The following is a 26,761-nucleotide window of genomic DNA, read 5'->3' as shown; positions in this document are numbered from 1 at the left end:
AGGCTGGGGCTGTTTTCCCTGGAGCATCGGAGGCTGAGAGGTGACCTTATAGAGGTTTACAAAATTATGAGGGGCATGGATAGGATAAATAGACAAAGTCTTTTCCCTGGGGTGGGGGAGTCCAGAACTAGAGGGCATAGGTTTAGGGTGAGGGGGGGAAAGATATTAAAGAGTCCTAAGGGGCAACGTTTTCACACAGAGGGTGGTACCTGTGTGGAATGAGCTGCCAGAGGAAGTGGTAGTGGCTGGTATAATTGCAACATTTAAGAGGCATTTAGATGGGTATATGAATAGGAAGGGTTTGGAGGGATATGGGCCGGGTGCTGGCAGGTAGGACAAGATTGGGTTGGGATATCTGGTCGGCATGGACTCTGTGACCGGCGACAAAAAGTTCAGGGTCATGCTTGCACACAGACTGTGCTTGGTTTCTCCGCTGTAGAGTAGGCCACATTGGGTGCATATTTCTAGCTGTTCTCAGCAACCTTGTAACCTCTTGCTAAACAATCATCTACCTCTACTTTAACAAAATGTTCAAAAACTGCTTCCACCACCTTCTCAGGGAGAGAGGTCCAAAGACTCCAACATTCACCGTATCAGTCTTAAACAATAAACTTCTCATATTCTGAACAATGACCCTGTAGTTACAGATATTCTTCTAACAGGAAACATCCTCTCCACGTCTACCCTGTCAGGAACTCACTCAGGATCTTGCATGATTCAGTCAAGTTGTCACTTACTCTTCTCAACCCCAGAGCATACTGGCACCGGTCCAACCTTTCCTCATTAGCAATTTGTCCATTTCAGGTACTAGTCTGGGAAACATTCACTGAATTGCCTCCAAAGCACTAACATCCTTCCTTAAATAAGGTGACCAATACTGTACACAGTTGCTCATTGATTTTTCACAGGGTTCCAAACAATATGAAAAGATATAAAAACAAATGATGGAATGAGCAACAGATTCCAACATAGACTCAGCTAGGTGTGTGAGATCAACCAACAAGGTGGCTCAGCAGTACCGTCATTGCAATGCGATGAGAGCCTCTGTCACTATCATTTCAGACACTGAATTCCACTTGGGAGAAAGTGAGGACTGCAGATGCTGGAGATCAGAGTCGAGAGTGTGGTGCTAGAAAAGTACAGGTCAGGCAGCATCTGAGGAGCAGGAAAATCATTGATGTCTAATGAAGGGCTTTTGCCTCAAACGTCGATTCTACTGCTCCTCAGATGCTGTCTGACCTGCTGTGCTTTTCCAGCACCACACTCTCAACAATGAATTCCAGGCTCCTGCCAACTTGAGTGATAGTATTTCTTTGCAACTTCCCACTCATCTTTTCATTGAGTTAAACAAATAACAAGAACAAAGCACAGAAACAGGCCCTTCAGCCCTCCAAGCCTGTGCTGACACATTTTGCCCTTCCATACTGAAACTGTCTTCGCTTACAGGAGTCATATGCCTCTATTCCCTCCCTATTCCTGTATCTGTCCAGGTGTTTCTTGAATGCTGCTATTGTGTCTGCTTCCACCACCTCCTCTGGCAGCATGTTCCAGGCACTCACCACCCTTCGTGTAAAAAACTTAGCTCCTTGCACCTTGAATCTGTGTCCCCAAGTAATTGATCCCTACCATCTGGGGAGAAAGCCTCATACTTTCCACTCTATCCATGCCATTCACAATCTTATAAACTTCTAACAGATCATTGCTTCAAGTTCCTGTGTTCTTGTGAAAACAAACCCAGTCTATCCAACTATTCTTCATAGCTAAAATCCCCCATACCAGGCAACATTGAGATAAACATTTTCTGTACACTCTCCAAAGCATCCATATCCTTCTGGTAATATGGTGACCAGAACTGTACACAATATTCCCAAGTCTGGCCTAACTAAAGTTCAGTGAAGTTACAGCATAACTTGTCAATCCTTATACTCAATGCACCTTCCAATGAAGACAAGCTTGCCATGAGCCTTCAGTGGTCTATGCACTTGCACACCCAAATCCCTCTGCATATCAATACTCCTAAGGGTTGTGCCAGTCACTGCATAATTTCCACCTGTACTTGACCTTTCAAACTTAGTCTCACCTCACATTTGCCTGGATTAAACTCCAAATGCTATTTTTCTGCCCATACCTCCATCTAATCTATATACTGCTGTATCCTCTGACAATCCTCACTATCTGCAACTCCACTCATCTTTGTATCGCCTGCATACTTACTAATTAGACTAGCTACACATTCTTCCAAATCATTTATGTAGACCACAAATAGCAGAAGTCCCAGCACTAGTCAACCCTCCATTCTGAAAAGCTTCCTTCCACTGCTACACTCTGTTACCTATGACTAAACCGGTTCTGTATCCATCTTGCCAGCTCACGCATAATACCATGTGACTTCACCTTTTGTACCAGTTTTCCATGAGGGACCTTTGTCAAAGGCTTTACTGAAGTCCATGGAAACAACATCATCCACTTTTCCCCCCAATCATCTTTGTCACCTCCTCAAAAGACTCCATTAAGTTAGTGAGGCACAACCTCCCCTGACACAAAACTGTGCTGTCTGTCGCTTCTAAGTCCATTTGCTTCTAAATGTGTATGGATCTTCTCCCAAAGAATCGTTTCCAATAATTTCCCTACCACCAACGTGACAGTCACAGGCGTATAATTCCCAGGATTTTCCCTGTTACCCTTCTTAAACAATGGGACAACATTGGCTATTCTTCAGTCCTCTGGAGCCTCACCTGTGGTCAAAGAGGGTCCAAAGATTTTGTCAATGCTCCAGCAATTTGTTCTCTTGGCTCCCTCAATACTCTGGGTTAGATTCCATCAGATCACAAGACCTATCTAGCTTAATAAATTTAAATCTACTTTCAATCTCCCACCTTCCTCATTATTGACTTGTCTGCTAAAGAAAATTGGCTGTTCCTATACATTGTATATAGACTTGTGTCTTCATAGACCTTAAAAAATCTCCCCTCAGCAGCTATTATTCCAAAAACAAAAAAATTCTAATCTATTCAAAATCTTCCAGGTAGTGAACTCCTTCATACCTGGTAACAGCCTGGTAAATTCTCTCTGCAAAGCAGTGATTAAGTTTGCACGTGATACCTGGTTTGTGAGGATGCTGCTTCTTAACAAGGTTATGTTGTCTGTTTTTTTTTAAAACAAAACTTAAAATCCTTTTGCCTGAGGCAGTATCTATTAGCTATTGGCCCTAAAATCCTTCAACTTAGAATTTTCGGAGTCTGTGTCTTTTACAACCTCTGAAAGAAAAACCAAGGACACCATAACTTTGTCAAAGGAGCAGCATCGTCACAGGCTTTCAACTAATCCAGGAACCTGCAGAGTCATAACTTCACAGAATTAGCATATCTGATCCAGAAGGTATCCTTAATCCCCATGTTTCCTGCAACCACTATTTCAATTAACTTATAAGAGAGCTGCATTGCCCCTACCTGTCATTAATAGCTTTTTGCCGACTGGACAGAATGCCTCCTGAGGCTGGTGAAGAGAAGCTTCCAGAAGGGTTACGAAATGGCTGACCTCTTTCGACAGCAGTGGATGCTGTACTGTAGATAGTTTCCGGGTAGCTAACTGGGCTGGAAAATAAAGGAATTGTTTAAGAAACTCCAATCTGACAAAAACAACTGCATGCAATTCTGGTCGCCCTTCTATCGAAAGCAAGTTATGAAATTTGAAAAGGTTCATAAAAGATTTACAAGAATGTTGCCAGGGTTGGAGGGTTTGAACTATATGGAATATACTGGGGCTATTTTCCCTGGAGTGTAGGAGGTCGAGAGGTGACCGTACAGAACTTTATAAAATCATGAGGAGCATAGATAAAATGAATAGCAAATGTCTTTTCTTTAGGGTGGGGGAGTTCAAAACTAGAGGGCACAGGTTTAAGGTGAGGGAGAAAAGATTTAAAGGGAACCTGAGTGGTAACTTTTTTTTTTACAACCTGAGGGTGGTGCATATATGGAAGGGGCTGCCAGAGGAAATGGTGGAGGCTGGTACAATTAAATGACAACATTTAAAAAACATTTGGACAGGTATATGAATAGAAAGGGTTTAAAGCGATATAGGTCAAATGGGACTAGTTCAGTTTAAAACACCTGATCAGCAGTGGGTTGGGCTGAAGGGAGTGTTTCTGTAGTGTATGACTATGACTCCATTATACCTTTGCACTGAGGTTCATCATGCAAATGACCAATTAGGTTATCATCCTGTCAACCCTAGGAAGGAACACATTATAGCTAGTTTGCAGCTTTTAAGAAAAGGAATCAAAGACCGATGACAAGGACTCTGCTGTCATAACCCGATGAAAACTCCAAGCCAAATGTTTTTGAAACGGCCAAATTATATTACTGTACAAGGACACACTGTTCACAGCTAAAAGCAAGACAAGTCGGCAGAGGTTCACATTCAAACACAGCACAAAAGGAAAATGCCCCTTAGCAAACTTAGGAATTTCACATCCATTTGGAAAGCTAGCATCTCACAAGGTGCCAACTTGTCAAATATGTTTGCACAATGCACTTAAACCTTAATGGCTGACTTTGTTCCGATCTCAGGAGACATGCCTCTAACATTTGTCAACAGATCTTTGTTGGCTTGCCTGCCTTTATGCAGATTTCTAAAAAGATTGAAACACCAAGGATCAGTTATGTACTATCATTATTTAGCTTATTAAGATTTGGCTTTCAACCGTGACTCAGTTAGTTAGCACTCTTGTTTCCAAAGCCCCACTCCAGGGCTTCAACAAAACAAATCGAGGTTGACACTCCTGCACAATGATGCAGGAGTTCTGCACCTTAGGTGATGATATCATTTGGATGGGTTATGTTAAAGTGAGGCCTAGCCTGCCTTGTGAATGTAAAACATCCCAAGGTACTATTTCTGAGAACAGCAGGAGAAGCATGGCCAATGTTCAACCCTCAATTAACATCACAAACAAAACAGCATGCTGTTATGGGAATCTGCTGCGTGCAAATTAACTTCTGGGTCTCCTGCATTACAACAGCAACTACACTTAAAGCATCTTGTTAGTTGTAAAGTATCTTTGCATATCAGAGTATGAAAGGCACTGTAGAAATATGTCTTTATGCTTTAATCAAAAAGAAATTAGACCACTTTAAATGTAGATCATAAGTATTTAAGTGGAGCTGATGGATAGGTAAAAGCACTCCCAAAAGTATCATCTTTTCTAACTGCTTAATGTATAGAGTGTTAGACATAACTGTCTAACTTGGCTGACTTCTCTTTAAGGGCTATTAAGATAGGGTGATGGGGAAGAGTCAAGAATTGAAGCAGTAACATATCGAATGCCTTCTAGTCCTCATACTTGGGAGACAGAAAAGCAAGCGGATTACTTATTATCTGTTACTTCTTGGACTTGATTTAAAATGGAGCTCAGTGAGAGGTGCAGTCTTAACCCAACTTAATTCTATAGTGCCTATGGAGCTACAAGTGCAAACCTGAACCAATTAACATATTAATTAACAAGGTCACTCAGCTCACTGATGCAGAAAATGGAAAAATGCCACTCATTTGAAGTTGGTTTGAGGAACTTTGTAGGCCAGTGTAAAGGCAGCTTTCATCTGCAGTTGGCGGTGCTGTACTGTATTGTACTTAACCTTGACACTGATAACAGACACTGGGGATGGAATGCATTCCTTTCCTGAGCAGCTGCACCTTTATGGGTGACAACAATTGGAGAGAACTGATCAACATCAGAACAATTCAAGGTAAAAGATCGTCTGCAGTGAACACAATCATCAACTTTCATACGGAGTTGCTGTCATAAAGCAAAACCTGAGAACTCCATTAATTGGCTATGTGGCAGATTTCTCAGCTGAGAAATTTTATCTTGAGAACAACTGTGTATAGTACTTACAGCACAACCAGGCCATGCAACTAGTTGATATCATTTATTTCATTCTGTTTAAAGTTTTTTATCCCAACTTACTTTATCGTAATGTGTCTCAGTATTATTCATCTCAGACCAATCCAAGTTCCACAAATACGACCATGTGCCAAGGAAAGAAATTAATCCTGAATTTTCAGTTGGATTTATTAGGACTATGATCCATTTTTAGACTGCAGTTATGATTTTCAGCACAAGTGGAATCATCTACTCTATGAAATCCATTCTTAATTTTAAAGACCACAATGTGGGCACCTCTCTGCCTTTTCCCTTTGATTGAATTTTGGATGAATAAACTCACCGCTTGTTGTTCTTTGCTTGCGAGTCACTATACGCAACTGGGACTCCCTGTTGTTTGGGGGCCTGGCTCCAGTTCGATATTGGATTGTGTGTAGACCCTGTCCAACGCTGAGATGGTGATGCACTGTGAGTCGTGGGATTACTCCATTGCAGGGCGTTGGTTCTGTATGGTGGTCTCAATCCACGTGGTATGTTGTCATTCTCACCTTTCATGTCCATGTTGTGCATTTCATACAACTCTGAGCAACCCCTGGAGCAAATGGAGGCAACATGTTACTGAAGGCAATGATCCCATCAATTTCTCAAATGATATCTTGTAACAGCAAGTGGTTAATAGAAGGGCAACAACTAGATTTAGGTATGTTGTGGCTCATCATACGGTGGTAAAGGAGCTTCCTGCAACGTCTGCAGGAAAAGATCAGTTTGCGTAACTGGCTTTGTTAAACAGCAAGTTTTCAGATGATTCTGGGATGCTGATAAATTCAGTTCAATGTTTGTGGAATTACCATTTGAAATGACAGCCTTATCATGACATCTTTGTTGTGCTATTTGTATGTTTTACATTGTGAATAGAGCAAAATGTCACGGCCAAACCTCCAATCTACCTTAATCTCAGTTGGTGTAGCTGGGAAGGTATTACAATGGGTCTTAACAACCCCGTTCAGCCAAGTCTCCAACACTCAGCTGCTGCTTAACAAGTTCTGTTGGCAGTGTGCATGGCCTTGGAATTAGGTGCAGTTCAAAACAAAAGTATCTATTCACTCAAACTCAGACCTGAAGATAGTATGGGGAGTAGCAAGTGAAATTGTACAACAGTAACAGTCTACAACTTGAGTAGAGTCTTAGAGATGTACAGCATGGAAACAGACCCTTCGGTCAAACTCGTCCATGCTGACCAGATATCCTCAATTAATCTAGTCCCATTTGCCAGCATCTGGCCCATATCCCTCTAAATCCTTCCTATTCATATACCCATTCAGATGCCTTTTAAATGCAGTAATTGTACCAGCCTCCACCACATCCTCTGGCACCCTTTAAAGAAATTGCAAAAAGAAAACCACAAACGCCAAGCCAAGTTACGTTATTCTCATATAAAAAACAGAAAATGCTGAAGAAACTCAGCAAGTCTCGCAGCCTCCTTGGACAGAGAAACAGAGTTAATGTTGAGTTCAGTTCTGAAGAAATGTCATACAGGACGCAAAACATGAACTCTGTTTTTGTCTCCATGGATGCTCCTAGACTTGCCTTCAGTTTTATTTCAAATTCCCAGCATCCATTCTACTGTGCTTTTTCCTGATGCATTATCCTATCTAATTCAAGCAGTCAAAGTATCAATACCATTGCAGACTGGTTTCTTTGCTGCTTTTGTGGGTTGAAAACAGACATTGTCTAGCACTCTAGTGTTTGAAATGAAAGCAAAGTCTGGTGACAGCAATTTAATTGCCAAAATTTGGTCAGATTTCAAATCAAATAGAGTCATAGAGATGTACAGCATGGAAACAAACCCTTCAATCCAACGCATTCATGCCGACCAGATATCCCAACCCAATCTGGTCCCACCTGCCAGCACCCGGCCCATACCCTCCAAATACTTCCTATTCATATACCCATCCAAATGCCAGCCTCCACCACATCCTCTGGCAGCTCATTCCATACACATACCACCCACTGCGTGAAAAAGTTGCCCCTTAGGTCTCTTTTGTATCTTTCCCCCCTCATCCTAAACCTAAGCCCTCTAGTTCTGGACTCCCCCACCCCAGGGAAAAGACTTTGCCTATTTATCCTATCAATGACCCTCATAATTTTGTAAACCTCTATAAGGTCACCCCTCAGCCTCAGACGCTCCAGGGAAGACAGCCCCAGCCTGTTCAGCCTCTCCCTGTAGCTCAAATCCTCCAACCATGGCAACATCCTTGTAAATCTTTTCTGAACACTTTCAATTTTCACAACATCTTTCCGATAGGAAGGTGACCAGAATTGTACGCAATATTCCAACAGTGGCCTAACCAATGTCCTGTACAGCCGCAACATGACCTCCCAACTCCTGTACTCAATACTCTGACCAATAAAAGAAAGCATACCAAAAGCCTTCTTCATTATCCTATCTACCTGCGACTCCACTTTCAAGGAGCTATGAACCTGCACTCCAAGGTTTCTTTGTTCAGCAACACTCCCTAAGACCTTACCATTAAGTGTATAAGTCCTGCTAAGATTTGCTTTCCCAAAATGCAGCACCTCGCATTTATCTGAAATGAACTCCATCTGCCACCTCTCAGCCCATTGGCCCATCTGGTCCAGATCCTGTTGTAATCTGAGGTAACCCCTTCGCTGTCCACTACACCTCCAATTTTGGTGTCATCTGCAAACTTACTAACTGTACCTCTTATGCTCGCATCCAAATCATTTATGTAAATGACAAAAAGTAGAGGACCTAGCACTGATCCTTGTGGCACTCCATTGGTATGATTTTGTGAAAACAACCAATGTAACATTCACGACTGAGGAGAGACTCTGTCCAAATCGGAAACAGCTAGCTCACAGCAAGCATCATTTCACATGTAGACAGCAAGGAAGCCACTTAGGAAATCCTGGTGAGAAGCCAATTAAATAAACTTGGAAATCAACAGAGCAGACTTGGACAATGCAGAAGGGAGGGACCTAAACATTCTAAACATGGCCATATTTATGAAAGGAAACATTTTTTCCAAACAGAGTAAGTCACTTATAAAATTTAGTTCAGTGAATGCATGATTTGCCTTCAAGCATGATTGGTCTTTTTCACAACAATAATTCTTTTCCCCTGCAGGCAAGGCTTCGGCCAAAGCACCACAAACAAGCTCAGGAACCACACTTCAGGGAAGATAACAAGTCCTTAGAAAGATCATAGCAGAGGCTTACAGGATGTTACCAGAGATTGGGGGACTTCAGCCATGAGAGGTTACAAAGTTAAGGACTACACTCCAAATAGCCTGCCTCTGTGCTGCATGTTTCTATTACGACGTGGAATGGCATGTGGTGCAGAAAAACAATCTCAAACCTAACCCAAATGAGAAAGAAAGTAATGGAAGGGTGAATTGGTAGAGTTAGTAGTAATGAAGTAGGAGGAGGCTTAAGTGGAGCATAAATACTGCGAGCCACATCAAATGGACCTCTGTGCTGTACATATATTGTAAAGACAAGTGTACATTTGCCTCAATGACCAACATTACTAATTAACATTAGTGTACATCTAACAAAACCATCAACAGGTTTTAATCTGTGCACAAAACCATCAGCTTATCAAAGTACCATATACTTTGAATCAAAGTATATCAGACTGGAGGCCTGAGACCAGTGTTCCGCAGGGATTAGTGAAGGGTCCACTGTTGCTTATCACTTATGTAAATGATGTGAATGAGAATATGGGAAGCATGGTCAATAAATTTGCAGATGACACAAAAATTGGTGGTATCGTGGACAGTGAAGAAGGTTTTCTAAAGATTACAAACTTGGCCAAAGGGCCGAGGAGGGGCAGATTGAGTTTAATTTAGATAAATGTGAAGTGTTGTGTTTTGCTAGGACTTCACTAAGACAAAAGGTAGGACTTAGACAGTTAATAGTAGGGTCCTGGGAAGTGTTGTCGAACAGAGAAATCTAGCGGTTCCTTGAAAGTTGTGTCACATTTCGGCGCAACATCAAGCGCCGAAAGGCCTGTACTGTGATGTAATGTTCTATGCTCTAGGTAGACAGGATGACAAAGGCAGCATATGGCACATTTGCCTTCATTGCTGAAACCATTGAGTAGAGGAGTTGGGATGTCATGTTACAATTGCACAGAATGTTGCTGAGGCCACTTTTGGAGTACTGTACAGTTCTCGGAAGGATGCTATTGAATTGGAAAAGGTACAGAAAAGATTTACAAGAATGTTACTGGCACCGGAGGACCCAGTGTCTTTTCCCCAAGTTAGAGGAGTTCAAAACTAGAGGGTACAGGTTCAGGTGAGGGGGGAAGATTTAAAAAGGACCCAAGGGGCAACTTTTTCCACACAGCAGGTGGTACATGCATGGCATGAGCTGCCAGAGGAAGTGGAGGTGGCTGGTACAATAACAACATTTAAAAAGGCATCTGGATATATTTCTGAATAGTAAGGGTTCAGAGGAATATGGGCTAAATGCTGCCAAATGGGAATAAGTCAGAGTGGAATGTCTGTTCGGCACAGACGAGTTGAACTGAAGGGTCTGTTTCCACGCTGTATGACTAACATTTAGTCAGAATTCCAAAGGAAGCACTAACTTGTTTTTACTAAAATTATGCAACTCTATTAAAAAACAGTTAAATTAAAACATAAACTAAACTAATGGTCATCAGGTTTGCATTATACACATACCCATCTGTTTTCACAAGCAGAAAGTCATCTGCATTTGAGTGCTTGAAGGCCGTCAACTATTTGAGGTACAACCATGCATTGCAATTACAGGGTTTATGTCAAAGTTTCATAAACTAAAACTAAATAAAATAAAACATACTGAGTAGATTAGGCACCAGTGTGGAGCGAAAAGCAAAGCTTATGCTAAATGTCAACTGAAATATCAACTGTTGTTCCCTCCACAAATATTGTCTGACTTGCTGAGGATTCACTGCAATTTGTGTTGTAATTTCACATTTCTAACACATGTACACCTTGAAAAGTTGCAAAGTTTGAATGTCTGTTGAGTTTTCTTTTTCCCTCTCTTTTCACTTTTCTCCAGTCACCCACTCACAGATAAACGGACAGTAATCTTGCTGGATGTCAGGTTTTGTTTTCTGATTAAATTTTAGATTATTACTCACCGTTGGAGCTGGTAACATGATTTATTTTTATAAAAATCATGAAACAAAAGTGGCGGTGAAAGTAAGTTGGCACAGGGGCTGGGAATTATTTTCCAGCACTCTCATGCTAGGCACACTGGTTGAGAAGAATAAATCTCTCTGTCTCAAATATCTGGTGCAAACACTAAACCATGCCACACCTATTGCCCCACTTTCCTTTCCCTCCACAAGTTATCTTGGTACCCACGAAGCAACACTACACCAAATTCTCCCAATGGGGATTAGCTTGAGATATCCTTAGCATACTGCAGACTTACATTTCAAAAGGTACATACATCATCATCACACTCTTGCTCCGTCTGAGCACGTCTGTTAAAGTCCCATATTGAGCAGTACTACAGCAACCACCCCTAATTGTTAAAAACAGCACAATGATTCACTGCATAAGGCACACAAGCAAACAGAATATGTCCTTGTCCATAGGCTTATACAAGGCGTTGCCAAAATGTCAACAACACTGTACAAACTTCCACACTCCTCAGCATCAAGTTACCTGGAACTCCCTATAACAAGCTGCTTATAGTCTCGAGGTCTCTCTGTACAGGAGAGGACAGGAGAGGGGGGAAGCTTCCGGAATTACAGCACATTCTCAATCCAATACAAGGTTGTTATTCAGGAGTTTCATTTTCTGAAATGACGACTTTAGTTAGTCAGCTTTCGTTCTCTTCTGCACAAGCTTACAACTTCGACCAAAATGCTTTAAAAAAGGAGCACACTGCCCTGACATGTTTTTAGTAGTCATCCTGAAACCACAAAGCAGGCGTGGACAGGATGATATGTACAAAACTCAACATTAAAGCTGGATCATCCCGCAATTTTGTTATAATGACTTACTCAGCCTGGAAACCGGCCAGAAAAATTACAGGAATCTTCTCTTTCAAATAAGCAAAAACGATTTTTTTAAAAAAAAGTTTACCTCTGTGCTTTATCAGTAAGTTTATTCAGCTAGTGACTGAACTTTATAGATCAGAAGATTTTGTAAGGAGTTAATCTAAGACAGCAAAAGGTACTCACCCTCTGGGAGGAGACAAGCTGACACTGCTGTGGCTCCCCCCACCACCCTCGAGCCGACTCCACCATTCAACAGGATCATGGCTGATCTGACATTCAACTTCCTGCCCTTTTCCCTTAACCCTCAATTCCCTGATTGATCAAGAAGTTCTCTCAGCCTAACATGGACCCAAGAACTCTGTCCTCACAGCTCTCTGGCAAGAATTCCAAAGACTCTCAACCCTCAGAAGAAATTGCTCTTCATCTTAGTCTTAAATTTTGTGCCTTTGCATTCTGAGATTGTGCCCTCTGACCCTAGACTCTCCCATGAGGGAAAACATCCTCCCAGCATTTATTTAGTCAACCCCCTTATGAATCCTATACGTTTCAATAAAATAGTCTCTCATTCTTCCGAATTTCAAATGAGTAGAGACCCAGTCAGTTTAACCTTTGCTCATAAGGTAATCCCCCATAACAGGTATCGTCCTAGTGAACTTTCTCTGAACTGCCTCTCGTGAAATAATGTCTTCTCTTCAATGAGGGTCACTGAATTCAATGTTCCAATTGACTTCCAATACCCTGTTGATGGGAACATTATATCAAAACAGATTGACTATGGCCCTTATTTAAGAGAAGACACTACCTCCTTGCCTAAAAATCATCAGCCTTGAAAATATTTGACAACCATTCTTCAAAACGCCTTCCTTTCTACCTAATTTGGTGATGATGTGCATATCCCCTCAAAGGCATTAATATTAATTTCAAGAAATTGAGCCCCAGCACAGACCCTTACAGGATCCACTCATTAGATCAAGGATCACTTTTGAAAACAGTTTTCAGCAGGCCAGCCCATCTTTAATCCGTACTATGATATTCCTTATACCTAAGCTACACAGAAGGGTTTATGCCCAAAAAGTTGACTCCCCTGCTCCTTGGAAGCTGCCTGACCTGCTGTGCTTTTCCAGCACCACATTTTTCGACTCTGACATTCAGCATCTACAGTCCTCACCTTCTCCTCTGCACTCCAGTCATGGTCTCACCAGCACCTTCTACAAATGCAGCAAGACTTCCCTCCTCCATGCCCCCTTGAAATAAAGGCCAACATTTTATTAGCCTTTCCGATTTTGGGCTCAAGATTCGCTTCAAAGGGACTCTGTCAAAAATCAAGGCTCATGCTCCAATATGGAATGGAGGGAGTTCTGCACCATCAGACATGCCACTTTTTGAATGAGAAATTATTCCAAGGTTGCATCTGTCCTCTTGGGCAGATGAGAAGGACACAATGGCACAATCGTCAAGAAAAATCAGGGTAGCTTCCCCTGTTCCTGAGTCCTGGTCAGCATTTACCTCTCAAATATTATCACTAAAACAGACTGTCTGATCATCAAATCTTTCTATGTACAATTTGACTGTTGCAATTTCTCCATTACAATAGTGACTATGTTTTGAAAGGTACCTCATAGGATGCCTTGAAATATTTTAAAGCCAAGGGTTATGAAAAACGCTGAAGAAATATAAGGCTCTCTTATCCTGGCCAAGGCCTTGCTAGCACTCATGTTGAGAATAATGGCCACTGGACTGCGATGTAAGAGGCAATCCATTGAACAGTACTCCAGCAACGACCTTGAGGAAGGGAAGGGGTGCAGAAAAAGATTCAGCAATGGCATCAAGCTCCCAGTTACTTTTCCTTCCTGAAACTTTCCTCTGAAACCTGGTGTGTTTTGGAATACGGTTAAAATATTTCTAGGAAAATGGAGAAGCTTCAGCCTAATCTGATCATTCAGATAGCCAAATGCACAGTCATTCCTCTGTATGTGCGAGGGTTCCTTTCATGAGAACCCCTGCAAATGACAATATCCCCAAGTGCAGAGCTTGTTTAAAAATAGCTTTAAAATTGTGGATGTGGGGTTTTTGCCCACGAATGTTTATTTCTGTGGATACCTTTTGGCATATCTTCTGCACTGCCTCCCTAACCCTGCCTGGTCTCTGCACTGCCTCCCTAACCCTGCCTGGTCTCTGCACTGCCTCCCTAACCCTGCCTGGTCTCTGGACTGCCTCCCTAACCCTGCCTGGTCTCTGTGGATACCTTTTCGACCAGGGACCAGACAGTGCAGAGACCAGGCAGGGTTAGAGACGCAGTGCAGAGACCAGGCAGTGATAGGGAGACAGTGCAGAGACCAGGCAGGGTTAGAGACGCAGTGCAGAGGCCAGGTAGGGTTAGAGAGACAGTACAGAGACCAGGCAGAATTAGAGATGCAGTGCAGAGACCAGGCAGGATTAGAGAGACAGCAGGTTTTTACACAGCCACATTTTAATCTTTGTTAAAGCCAGTGGACAGAAGCATCAGCCAGGACAAAATTGATTGTTTGCCAAATCCCAGACAGTTCAGCAAGATTGACATCTTTAACCTAACAGTACTCTTTATTATATTTTCTATACAACTGCATCCTCTGTCTAATATATCCCCTGTGTACCAGCAGTCTCTATCTGCCAAATCATATTACTGACCTGCTACTCTGAAAGTACTGCAGAAAAATAAAAGCTAGGTTTTCAATTTAGCAATGTTTCCAGTCATCGAATCAGACTGAAAAATTTCCTAAACCAGTGGCAGATATATATAATCTACTTTTTTCCCTCAAACACTGGGAAAAGACTAGTTATAGCCCATGAAATGGTACACTTTGGATCTCACACATTCAGTGGCAGCATGGCATCAAGTCAAACCAAAAATCTTCTCCATTTCCACCCTGATGTGTCCAAGCCCCAAGCATCAGAAGAACACATACCATGGTACCAGACGGATTTCTGATTTGCCTGTAGCTGCTATTGAGGCTTGATAATGACCATGAAATTAATGCAACATGAGAGGCAACATGGGTATTGTAGATTCTGGTTTGAAGTTGCTTCAATTTGGAAGAAGCTTTCAACGCTTAGAACGAGCTTCAATAAAACAGAACGCGAAAAGAAAAAGTGGCCTTTGCACTTTGGGTGGAATAGTCGACTTCAACTGCAGAAATTATGCAATCAGTTCAGTCATTCACCTTTTTTAAAAAACAGAACAAAATGCAAGTCACGTGGGAGACAAGTTGGTTAACACTCAACAAGGGCTTTGAAGAATGTAGTGAACAGACTGCAAGATCTTATCACAGATTTATCATGTAGACACTAAAGACATGTACTAGTCATTGTGATTAAGGCAACGACTTCCTTGTAATGTTCAAGTTAAATACAGCAAGTCCAATTATACCTAAAACATAGAGCACTAAATAAACCTTTGAAAAATGATACAAAGCCAATATCACTCCAAACATAATATGCATTAATGTAACCTCTTTTGGAAATCAGGGACCTGGACTTCAGTCTGCACATGATAAATCAATGTGGAGGTGCTGGTGTTGGACTGGTGTGGAGACTGTCAGAAGTTATATGATACCAGGTTAGAGTCTAACAGATTTATTTTGAACCCCAATCTTTCGGAGTGCTGCTCCTTCATCAGGTGAAATCACTTCACCTGACAAATGAGCAGCACGCTGAAAGCTTTGTAGTTTCAAATAAAATTGTTGAACTATAACCTGTTCATGTGACTTGTAACCATGACAATTCAGACATTTTCACTGTATGACTGAAGCAGTAATTTCAATTATACTTTGAATGATCAAGATTCCTATGCTCAGTGTGCAATCTCAACTCTGATGGAAAAGCAGGGAAAACCTAAAACTATAACAAAACCAAAGTGCCAGAGACACTCAGATCTTTTAGCATCTGTGGTGAAAGAAAAAAGGGGGAAAGAGGAGAGGAAAAAAGTGAGAATCACAACAGGAGACAGAAGTGCTCAAAGTGTGCGAACAGGAAATGTGAACAGTGGAAATGAGTTGGCTGGGTGCATGCTGGAAGCACTGAGCAAGACCTTAGGTTATTGGAATGGTTAACCATTATGAGAGAAGATCTTCACACTCAAATTGTTCAACTCAAATGCTGAGTCACAGATGCTGAAGGTAGAAATCTGATGCAGAAAATGAGGTGTTGCTTCTCCAGCTTGTGCTGAGCTTCACTGGAGTACTAGAGCAGGCCAAAGAATACCATCATTCTGGCCTCCATTTTTAAGAAAGGACTTAAAAGGGCTGATAGTTCTGAGAAGGTTTCCTTGATCATTACTTCAATTTGCAGAAGATAAGATAAATTGTGATGAAAGCTTGGACCTACTGAGCCTGTATCCATAGATGTTTAGAAGAATGAGAGCTGACATGTCAAATGGGATCCAAAGGAGACCGCTCAGTCTCTCAAACCTACTCTGCTGTTCAGCAAAATCGTGGTTGATCTGTTTTGAATTCTACATTCCCATCTAGCCCCCAATAACCCATGATTTTCTTGCCTAAAATAATCAGTCTTGATGTTGATGTGCAAATTTAGCTCCATGCCTTCACTCCCCAGTTGAAGGCATTAACGTAAATTGAAAAAAGTTGAGGCTCCAGCAAAGACCCTGACAGGACTCCACTCATCCCATCCTACCAATCAGACGATGGCTCACTTTTGAATACCGGTTTCAGCTGGGCAGGCAATCTTCTATCCATGCTAATATGCCATTTCTTACACCATTAGCTTCTATTTTACACAATAACTTTTGATGTGACAGCTTATGAAATGCTTTCTGAAATCCAAACATAGTACATCAACAGGGTCTCATTTATCTACACTGCATGTTACATCTCCAATCAAAAAGTGAATGGTACTCTTTCCAATTGTGTTCAATTTCCCCTCCTTCCCCATGGTTCAGGCAACACAAAACTAGCTTAACTACAGAGCATAGTAAAATCTTGGAAAGCCAACTGCTCACCTTTGGCAAAAAGGCCAGAAGAAGAACTAGTCACAATGGAAAGGGGAAAGAAAAAAGGTTCATGATGCGATAGACATAGCTGGATACAAGGTAAATTAAGCTGTGAATACTCCACATTTTGGACCTTTAAGCAAGCTTTCATGAGTTACACCTTAGACTAAAAATGAGAAATTAAAAAACTAAAATCACACGACTTTTTGTGTATCCCTGATTTTTGGTTTGAACAGCCAGCCGAAGATTAATGCATGCAGTACTTCAATAAGGCTGCAGCAATAACCCATAAAGTTTAAACCAACATACCTTTGACATACTGACAGTACAACCGTTCGCAATTATCTAAAAATTGGTTAAATAAACCTCAGATTGTCTTGTTTAAAACAATGTCACACCCTTCATTACAATGTATGCACACATTCAGTTCTCTCTCATGTATATCGTACTTAGCTCCCTTTGCTAAAAGATAATTAACTACACAGTGTATGCATCTCATCATCCAATAACCTATTCTCATATTACCCTCATTCCATTCCATCATTACAATCATTTGGATTACTCAGTTAATTTACTCGATTAGTCTCTGAAGGCAATAAAGGGAGGCACCCAGTCCAAAGCTCACATGGGATGGACTTAAAAATAGTTTGAGGAGGATGCTAAATCTTCAACGCCAACCACACACTATCAAGTAGATTGCAGAGGAGATTTTAACTGTGGCTGAATGAGCCTTGTGTAGTATGTAATACCTCATCTTGGGGATTGCCATTATTACATCCGAACCTACAGTTTTCTTTTGAAAGCTTTGGCTGTGCATCAGCTACACAAGTTCATACAAGACTGAGCATATAATCCAGTGTGAAAATCCAAACACTGAGCTTGGGTTATTTGTATCATTACATTCAATCCTTGACTCACTTTTCAGCTTACAGAGATTACAAAGTATACTCTGCTTTTAAAAATGCCTCTTATTCCTGTAAAGGCTGAACTTATTTGATCCTTGCTTTTCTAACGACTGTACACTATGGTCAAGATCAGTGATGATGGCCACTTGAGTGCACTAAACATTACAGGAAAAGTCAAACCTATTACGTAGCAGTGACTCCAGTTCTGCAGAAAGTATAGATTTGTTTTAAACAAAAACCAATGTGGTTTAAAGAGATGCAGGGTTGAGTTAATCAAGGAGTCAGCACACTTCCAGGATTATTATTGCAGCCTGAGTCATGTAATGTAATAGCTACCTACATGCTACCCACAAACAGACAGTACGACAGATTCACTGAAGTCAGACACACAAGCCAAGAAAAAGAATAAGCAACAATGAGGAATAAAGTACTGTTAAAGCTAAATCCATTGGATAAGTATCAGGCTGATAAGGCAGAGAACACAATCAAGAGGGGTCCTTAAAAAAAAACTGAGAAATGGCTGAGAGAAAAGTAAAAGTCTGCATCAGATCAACAGGATGAAATGATAGCATTCAAATAGAATCACTCACTAGCAGTGATGTTGTAAACAAACAGCATAGAAGTCTGCTGTTGTCAGCACTGAGCAATCCAAACTAGAAAGTACTGGGTTTAAAATACTGCATTGTGCCAAATTAACTGATCATAGGCTGGAAAATAACGAGGTAGTTACAGGTGGTGACTGCATTCTTGGGCTCAGTGTGTTGGGGTGTTTGAGGGGGGAGAAGTGAAAATAAATTAACGATCTTGCACTATGGCACAGAATTATATTCAAAATACCTTTTCTCCCCCGAATTGGTTTAAAAAAATTGATACCTTCTAACATATACTTTTTAATTAAAACGTTGAAGCATTTTCCTTTTACTGATGAAAGCATTCAGACTGAATCACAGTTTACAATGAAGTGTAGTCAAAACAAAGGCCAGAGTCTATTCTTGTTCAACTGATGTGCCCGATCACCGCTGCAAATTTTACCTGTGGAAATTTCACAACTGACCCATGTCTCACTTTTAAATGTGCTTCCATTTTAAAACAGGATATCAGTGAGATGCCCATTCACTGCCACAGCCTTGGCATTATGCACCAGACTTCAATTGCTGCTGTCAGTGAGAACCAGTCAGAATTCAGAACCTAAATTCTCACTATTCAACATGCAGGGCAAGCAGCAGACATGCAGGTAAAGGTATAGTAATACTGGTGGTGACATATCAAGACCTTTGAAAAACAAAAACTAAACTTTGCACTACATGTTAAAAACAGAGATAGTTTTGGAATGTTAAACAATTTTCAGAAATTACATTAACCCATGGAAAAGTGCACTAGCGTTTCCTATTTAATATTTTGCTGAAATGCTTGGCACTAACTAAAACACATAGTTGAGTGTGTGGTGCTGGAAAAGCAGAGCAGGTAAGGGAGCATGAGAATTGACATTTTGAGCATAAGCCCTTGATGAAGGGCTTTCTACTAACTAAAACATACACCAGCAGACAACCATCTTACAGATAGGAGCTGCTGCAGGAAAAGAATGGGCTCATGTTTGTTTCATAATGGGCCATCACAATACACCAAGCAAACAGACAGTTAACACATTTGTAACAACAGTTTACACATTAATTATATATGAAAGCAGTCCAGTTCCCAAACAACTTTAGAACTTTTCACAATGATCGAGATTGGTGTTACCTCATAGTTAATGATACATATGTATTCAAAGTTTGGGAGAAGATTTGTAGCTCGGGTGCTCGTTGTTGTTGTGATTCTGTTCGCCGAGCTGGAAATTTGTGTTGCAGAAGTTTCGTCCCCCGTCTAGGTGACATCCTCAGTGCTTGGGAGCCTCCTTTGAATCGCTTCTGTGATCTTTCCTCCAGCATTTATAGTGATCTGTACCTGCCGCTTCCGGTTGTCAGTTCCAGCTGTTCGTTGCAGTGGTCGGTATATTGGGTCCAGGTCGATGTGCTTATTGATTGAATCTGTGGATGAGTGCCATGCCTCTAGGAATTCCCTGGCTGTTCTCTGTTTGGCTTGTCCTATAATAGTAGTGTTGTCCCAGTCGAACTCATGTTCCTTGTCATCTGAGTGCGTGGCTACTAAGGATAGCTGGTCGTGTCGTTTTGTGGCTAGTTGGTGTTCATGGATCCGGATTGTTACCGGTCTTCCTGTTTGTCCTATGTAGTGTTTTGTGCAGTCCTTGCATGGGATTTTGTACACTACATTGGTTTTGCTCATGCTGGGTATCGGGTCCTTCGTCCTGGTGAGTTGTTGTCTGAGAGTGGCTGTTGGTTTGTGTGCTGTTATGAGTCCTAGTGATCGCAGTAGTCTGGCTGTCAGTTCGGAAATGCTCTTGATGTATGGTACTGTGGCTAGTCCTTTGGGTTGTGGCACGTCCTCGTTCCGTTGTCTTTCCCTTAGGCATCTATTGATGAAATTGCGCGGGTATAGTTTTTGGCGAATGCATTGCATAAGTGTTCTTCTTCCTCTTTTTGTAGTTCTGGTGTACTGCAGTGTGTTGTGGCCCTTTTGAACAGTGTCTTGATGCAACTTCTTTTGTGTCAAGACACTGTTCAAAAGGGCCACAACACACTGCAGCACACCAGAACTGCAAAAAGAGGAAGAAGAACACCTAAACAATGTATTCGCCAAAAACAGATACGTCTAGGAATGGGAGTTGGTTGTCCTTTTCTTCCTGAGAGAAAGCGAGGGTTGCAGATGCTGGAGATCAGAGCTGAAAATGTACTGCTGGAAAAGCGCAGCAGGTCAGGCAGCATCCAAGGAACAGGAGAATCGACGTTTCGGGCATAAGCCCTCCTTCCTCTCGAGTGAATCGGATTCCTGTGAGTGTGGCGTTGATGATCCGGTGTGTGTTCTCTATTTCTGTGTTTTTAATGATTACAAAGGTGTCATCCACATATCTGACCCAGAGTTTGGGTTGGATTTTCTAGTAAGACTGTTTATTCTAATCTTTGCATTACAGCTTCTGCTAGGAGTCCAGAGATGGGTAAGTCCATGGGTGCGCCGTTGATTTGTTCATATATTTGGTTGTTGAATGTGGTGATCCATGAACACCAACTAGCACAAAACGACATGACCAGCTATCCTTAGTAGCCACACACTCATGACAAGCAACATGAGTTCGACTGGGACAACACTACTATTACAGGACAAGCCAAACAGAGAACAGCCAGGGAATTCCTAGAGGCATGGCACTCATCCACAGATTCAATCAATAAGCACATCGACCTGGACCCAATATACCGGCCACTGCAGCGGACAGCTGGAACTGACAACCGGAAGCGGCAGATACAAATCACGATAAATGCCGGAGGAAAGATCACAGAAGTGCTTCACAAGAGGCTCCCAAGCACTGAGGATGTCACCTAGACAGGGGACGAAATGTCTGCAACACAAATTTCCAGCTCAGCGAACAGAACCACAACAATACGTATGTATTATTAGCCAAGTCAAATGTTGGAAGAAATTTTTCAATGCTATTATTTCTGGCTTATATCTTTCACCTAGATCAATTGACCTCACGTCTTCTCCTGAAAGTTGTGCCTTATACTGGGCTGTCATTCTGTGGCTGTTACTTTTGTCATGTGACATTATCTATGCAGGATCCAAGAATAAAGAGGAATGGAACAGTGCAAACCAATTTATGGGGAAAAGTTATGGAACAGAGAGAACTGAGAGAAAGCCAAATTAATATCCATATCTTGAGCATATCACAAAATCTTGGGTTAATTGCAATAATATGTTAGCTTACATATTACTGACCTTGACTCGAACAAAGAAAAGTCATTTTATTGTTTCAGCCAAAATCATTCCAAATCTTTCAGAAAAATAATTGTGCTGAATGAACATAGTGAAGGCACTGTTTCAATGGGAATTAATAACAAATCCTAGATTTCCAGATAAGTAAGACTGGTGATACCTGCGAGGGTTCCCATCTTCATGGGGTGGGATAATGACCACCTTCACAGTCACTGATGTCTTCAAAAGATCAATCATCTGATCATGAGTGAGTGTTATTATAGCCACCTTGCAAATTTCAACCAGTCGGCTTCCCTGTCTCAGTCCAGCTTGCCAAGCAAATCCATATTCTTCCACCTCTGCCACTGTGCCATCATATTTGACATGAAACCCAAGCTGCCCAAGCCCGTTCCTCCGCAGAGTCATGTCAATGGTTTCACATCCTTCTGTTACAATCTGGGAATCAAAGGCAATTAAGTCAAAACACAATTAACACTAAGCGCACATAGTTTCCATCTAAGCCAAAGTATCAGGCAGTTTGGTTGATAAAAAGCTGCTGTGAGCCAGGTATACCTTCAAGAACGTGGGGAGAAGCAAAGACCAGCTAAACACAACAGCAACCAGACAAAATTGGTGCCAAAAAGGCCACCACAGTTTGGCACTATTCAAGATCCATGGTTTTACAGATTCAGGAAATGTGTTCATGTAAACGTTCTGGCCATGCTAAGAGCACATTCATTATGATTAAGTCCAATTACCATATTAAATGGGATTTCTGAATACTGGACATATCAATAGCATTTAGTCAATTGCCATTTGTACAATACAATTATATGAAAATGGCCAGCTAAAACCAGACATTTTAAGAGTACTCCATGCATCATTTTGTTTTAAAATCCGCCTGAACAATTCGATGAGGTTTTGCATTGTGCCAGACTGGTCATCTGTTTTACTACCGGGGCGGCACAGTGGTTCTGTGGTTAGCACTGCTGCCAGACACCCAGATTCGATTCCAGCCTTAGGCAACTGTCTGTGTGGAGTTTGCACATTCTCCCAGTGTCTGCGTGGGTTTCCTCCCGGTACTCCAGTTTTCTCCCACAGTCCAAAGGGGTGTAGGTCAGGTGAATTGGCCATGCTAAACTGCCCATAGTGTTACGTGTATTAGTCACAGGGAAATTGGTCTGGGTGGGTTACTCTTCGGAGGGTCAGTGTGGACTTGTTGGGCCGAAGGGCCTGTTTCCACACTCTAGGGAATCTAATCTAGTTTACATGTGCACTGGTCTATTCCCCCACACCAAGCGATCCTTGACAGCACCTGACCCAAATGCTGTTTTCAAGGCTAGATCTGAAATCTGGCAAAATCCAAAATCTGAATGGCTTGGACCGGAGACTGATGGCTCTGAGAGTGCACTTTTATTTACTTCTCACTGAATGCATTTGAAAATATGCCCATTCTTAAACCTCAAAAGATTTAAAAGAAATAGTAACCTGTACAACTACAATTAAATATTTGAAGGACAAGGTAAGGCTTTGACAGAAAGAACTTGCTCTGCATTCAGCAAATGCATGTGGTTGTCAAGATCAGGTGCAATTAATGGTCATTTCAAAAGCTCAGCTGAAATGGAAATTTTCCAGTAAGATTAACCAGGTCATAAAATACAAGAGAAACTCTGGTATGAGGAGATTCAAAGCAGTCAACCAATCTGCATCAGACAAGAACTTTATTTTTGACAGCAACATATTGATGTTCATTGTTCGCTGGCAGGCTATTTCAAACCTATTTAAAGGAACACTTTCGAGTTATTAAATTCTTCTCTACATCTTCAGGAAATAATTAAGAATTCCTTTTCCCTCATGGGCCAATTAATGGTATGGCCCAAGTACATATGAAACAAGCAAGGGACCAAATACAGCTTAGAGTAGAGCCAGAGAGATTGGGAAATCTCCAAGCCTAATCAAAGACCCAAGCTGCGAGCCAAACTCAGGTGAGGAGCATCATATTTTACACCAGGATAAAGTTTTCAAAACATTTTAACATCCACTTCCAAGGCTGTCAGACACCACCCCTGCAACAGCTTATTTGCTGCTGCAATGATGTCTTCATTACCTCGAGATTTGAATAATTTAATGCAGCTGGATGTTAAGTTCTTTCCTCCATAAACTAAAGGTGATGTTAAACTCTGCTGCTCATGCACCCAATTGCCAGCAGGTTTTGTTCACCCACTGCATTGATCTACTTTGGCTCCCAGTTATGCAATGCCTCGATTTTACAATTTTCATCCTGGTTTTCAAATCCCTCAGCCTTGCCCTTCTCAATCTCCAATTTCTATGAACCCCACAGTTAAAGGTATCTGTGCTCCTAATTCTGGCCTCTTAGCGATCCCTGATCTTAGCTCCTCACCTCTTGGCTGTACTTTCAGTTGCCTGGATCGTAAGCTCTGGAGCTCCCTTCCTTTTCTCTTTAAGAAAACCTTTTGAGACTTCAGTCTTATATCCAAAGGTTTTGGTCATCTTCCCCAATATCATAAGCAGCTCAATGTCATATAATATTCTTGTGAAGCACCAGGGATATTTTGTTAGGTAGGTACTTCTACAACACATTGTAACAGGTTGTTGTTCACTTACCTTTAACCTTTGAACAATTTCCTTAATGTCATCCACATTCTCCTCTAACATTCGCACAAATATGTAGTCACCTCTCCCATGGAAAATTTTAAGCGTTGATGCATCAGGAGTCCAGCCTATTACATCCCCACTAAAGCAGTTGAACACCACCTCCTTGGTTCCTTGCTCAATAACCACAACAAATTCATTCGAGATGCCTAGAATGCACTCCACCTCAACTCCCTGGCTGTAATCCTGTGCGTAAACCCGCCATGTAATCGCCCCAGCACTGTACAGCTCAGCCCCCACACGGGGCTTTGTTTTCTCCTTCTTTTTGGTGGTCAACAAAATGAGGTTAAATTTTCCAGCGGATTCCACGGGGGTGTTTGTGACACTATTTTCTGCTAGGTCCTTCAAGTATTCATGCCGAGTCCGAGTTGCCATAGCGTGGAACTTTTCCGATTTGTGCGCTGCGTTCTCTCCATTGATGACCTTGGCCAGCAGAAAGTCTCGGAAAACATCAGATTTGCTGAAAGAGAAGCCTTCTGGAATGGGTGGCCCAAAGAGTGGGACATCCTTGGACCTGGTCACTGCCACGCTGTTGGAATAAAACATTCCAAAAAATCTTAACAATCAATTTTTCTCCCATATTTGCAATTCCTTAACAGAATATGTCGATTCTTAATTGGACAATTCCCCAATCCTCTAGTCTCAAGCATGCCCTTTCACATCATGCCTTCCGCATATTTTTAGACTTTTAAGTATCTTTTGACCATTGGAATAGGCATCATAGATAAGTTATTCTGTCCCTGTTGATGTCGATGTCCCCCACATTTACACAACTATTTTCCCTGCAGCTTCAGAGGCTGAGGTGTGATCTTATGGAAGTTAATAAAATTATGAGTGGTACAGAAAGGGTGATTGTATCAGTCTTTTCGCCAGAGTATCTGAGTCTAAAGCTAGTGGGCATAGATTTAAGGTGAGAGGGGAAGATTTAAAATGGACCAGGGGCAACTTTTTCCACACAGAGGTGGTGTGTGTATGGAATGAGCTGCCAGTGGAAGTAGTGGAGGCAGGTACAATTACAACATTTAAAAGGCATCTGGATGGGTATATGAATAGGAAGGGTTTAGAGGAATATGGGCCAAGTGCTGACAAATGGGACTAGATTAATGTGGGATCACTGGTTGGCATGGATGAGTTGGACCAAAGGGTCTGTTTCCATGCTGGACAGTTCTATGACTTTAAATGGGGTAACTAAGTATCAAACAGCTGCTGTTGAGTCCCAGGGTGGAAAGGCCCCAAGTCCTATTGAAAGACCCAAGTTGTTACTCCAGCTGACATTAGCTAAGTTAGAGTAAAATACCAGAAAGAACTGTATTCTTTTTTAAAAACTGAGTTGGTCAGGTAATTGAGGAAAAGGTCCAACTGCATCATGGACAAAAAAAATCTGAAGTGTGGGGATAAACATCACGGTTCTTACAAAAAGTCAGCACAGACACAATGAGCCGAACACAATCTCCTTCTGTGCTGCAAGGCTTGATTATTCCAGATTCCTCATTGCACTCTGTCAGATATTGTACAGATATATGCTATTTCTCAACACTGTTCTCAAAAGAGACAAATCAAAAATTACTTATGACTTTACATAATGTGGTACTGTACCTTTCTAAAATAAACATACTCAATGTTCATTTTATCAGAATCGAATAAAACAATGGAGATACACAAATCTATCCATACCTCAAACAAGCAGATTAAAGTTTCATAATTTTTCATTTTTCTCTTTTCAAATACTACTGACCTGCCTTATAATTCCATCATTTGCCCTTTCATTTTGAAGTTATCATTGTCACGTGAGGAGACATACACTGGTCAGTAACAGGTTCTCATTTGTGGCTCAGTGGGTGGCGCTCCCACCTCAGAGTCAAGAAGTAGTGAGTTGAAATCCCACTCGAGAGATAGGAGCACAAAATCTTGGGCAACACTCTAGTTAAGTTCTTCAGAAGTGCTGCGTTATTTGATTTGCCATCTTTTGAACAACTTTAAACAGAGCTCCCTACTGCTTTCCCATATTGGCATAAAGGCTTCTGTCAAAATAATTCAAACGACAGTAGGGGGAGTTCTGCTGTGTTGACTTGGGCAACATACTTAATTCAACAAAAAGCTCATTTTGGGACCTTTTTTGTGTGTACAAATTGGTTATGTATTGCTTACACTATAATCGAGATTACACTTCAAAAAGTATGTCAGTGTCTACACCGAATGTCCTGAAGTTTGAAAGGAGCCAACAAATGTAAAGACTTTTGCTACCGTGGAGAAGCACTCACCTGTAACACACATTCTCAGTACATGGATTATGGACCCTTACAATGACAAACACATGCTGAAAATGAGAGCGTACAGTCTTTGGTGTGAATGGCAGTGCCCCAGGTTCCTGAAAAATGATGGTAACAATGTCGTTGCCAATGTGCCGTTTCCTGAGGAGCTGTGAACACAAACACGTTAAGTCAAGTCACCAAACGTCTGGTTGCAAATTGCTCACTTTGCAGATATTCTCTACA

General features: G+C 41.5%; 1 protein-coding gene across 4 annotated transcripts in view; it reads right to left on the bottom strand.

The window, feature by feature from the left end:
- Positions 1 to 26,761, bottom strand: part of sipa1l3 (signal-induced proliferation-associated 1 like 3) — a 240,262-nt gene that overhangs the window by 61,471 nt on the left and 152,030 nt on the right. For all 4 annotated transcript variants that reach the window (XM_043680772.1, XM_043680771.1, XM_043680774.1 and 1 more), the window contains 5 exons: positions 26,528 to 26,685; positions 24,219 to 24,795; positions 21,775 to 22,049; positions 6,222 to 6,470; positions 3,450 to 3,593 (listed from right to left, as the gene is read on the bottom strand). In XM_043680772.1, the coding sequence (XP_043536707.1) occupies positions 3,450 to 3,593; positions 6,222 to 6,470; positions 21,775 to 22,049; positions 24,219 to 24,795; positions 26,528 to 26,685 (1,403 nt within the window). The remainder of the gene's footprint in view (positions 1 to 3,449; positions 3,594 to 6,221; positions 6,471 to 21,774; positions 22,050 to 24,218; positions 24,796 to 26,527; positions 26,686 to 26,761) is intronic.

This window comes from Chiloscyllium plagiosum, chromosome 41, assembly GCF_004010195.1.
Source record: "Chiloscyllium plagiosum isolate BGI_BamShark_2017 chromosome 41, ASM401019v2, whole genome shotgun sequence".
Taxonomy (NCBI): Eukaryota; Metazoa; Chordata; class Chondrichthyes; order Orectolobiformes; family Hemiscylliidae; genus Chiloscyllium; species Chiloscyllium plagiosum.
The sequence above is the reverse complement of the archived record's forward strand: the minus strand, read 5'-3'. Positions and strand labels throughout refer to the sequence as shown.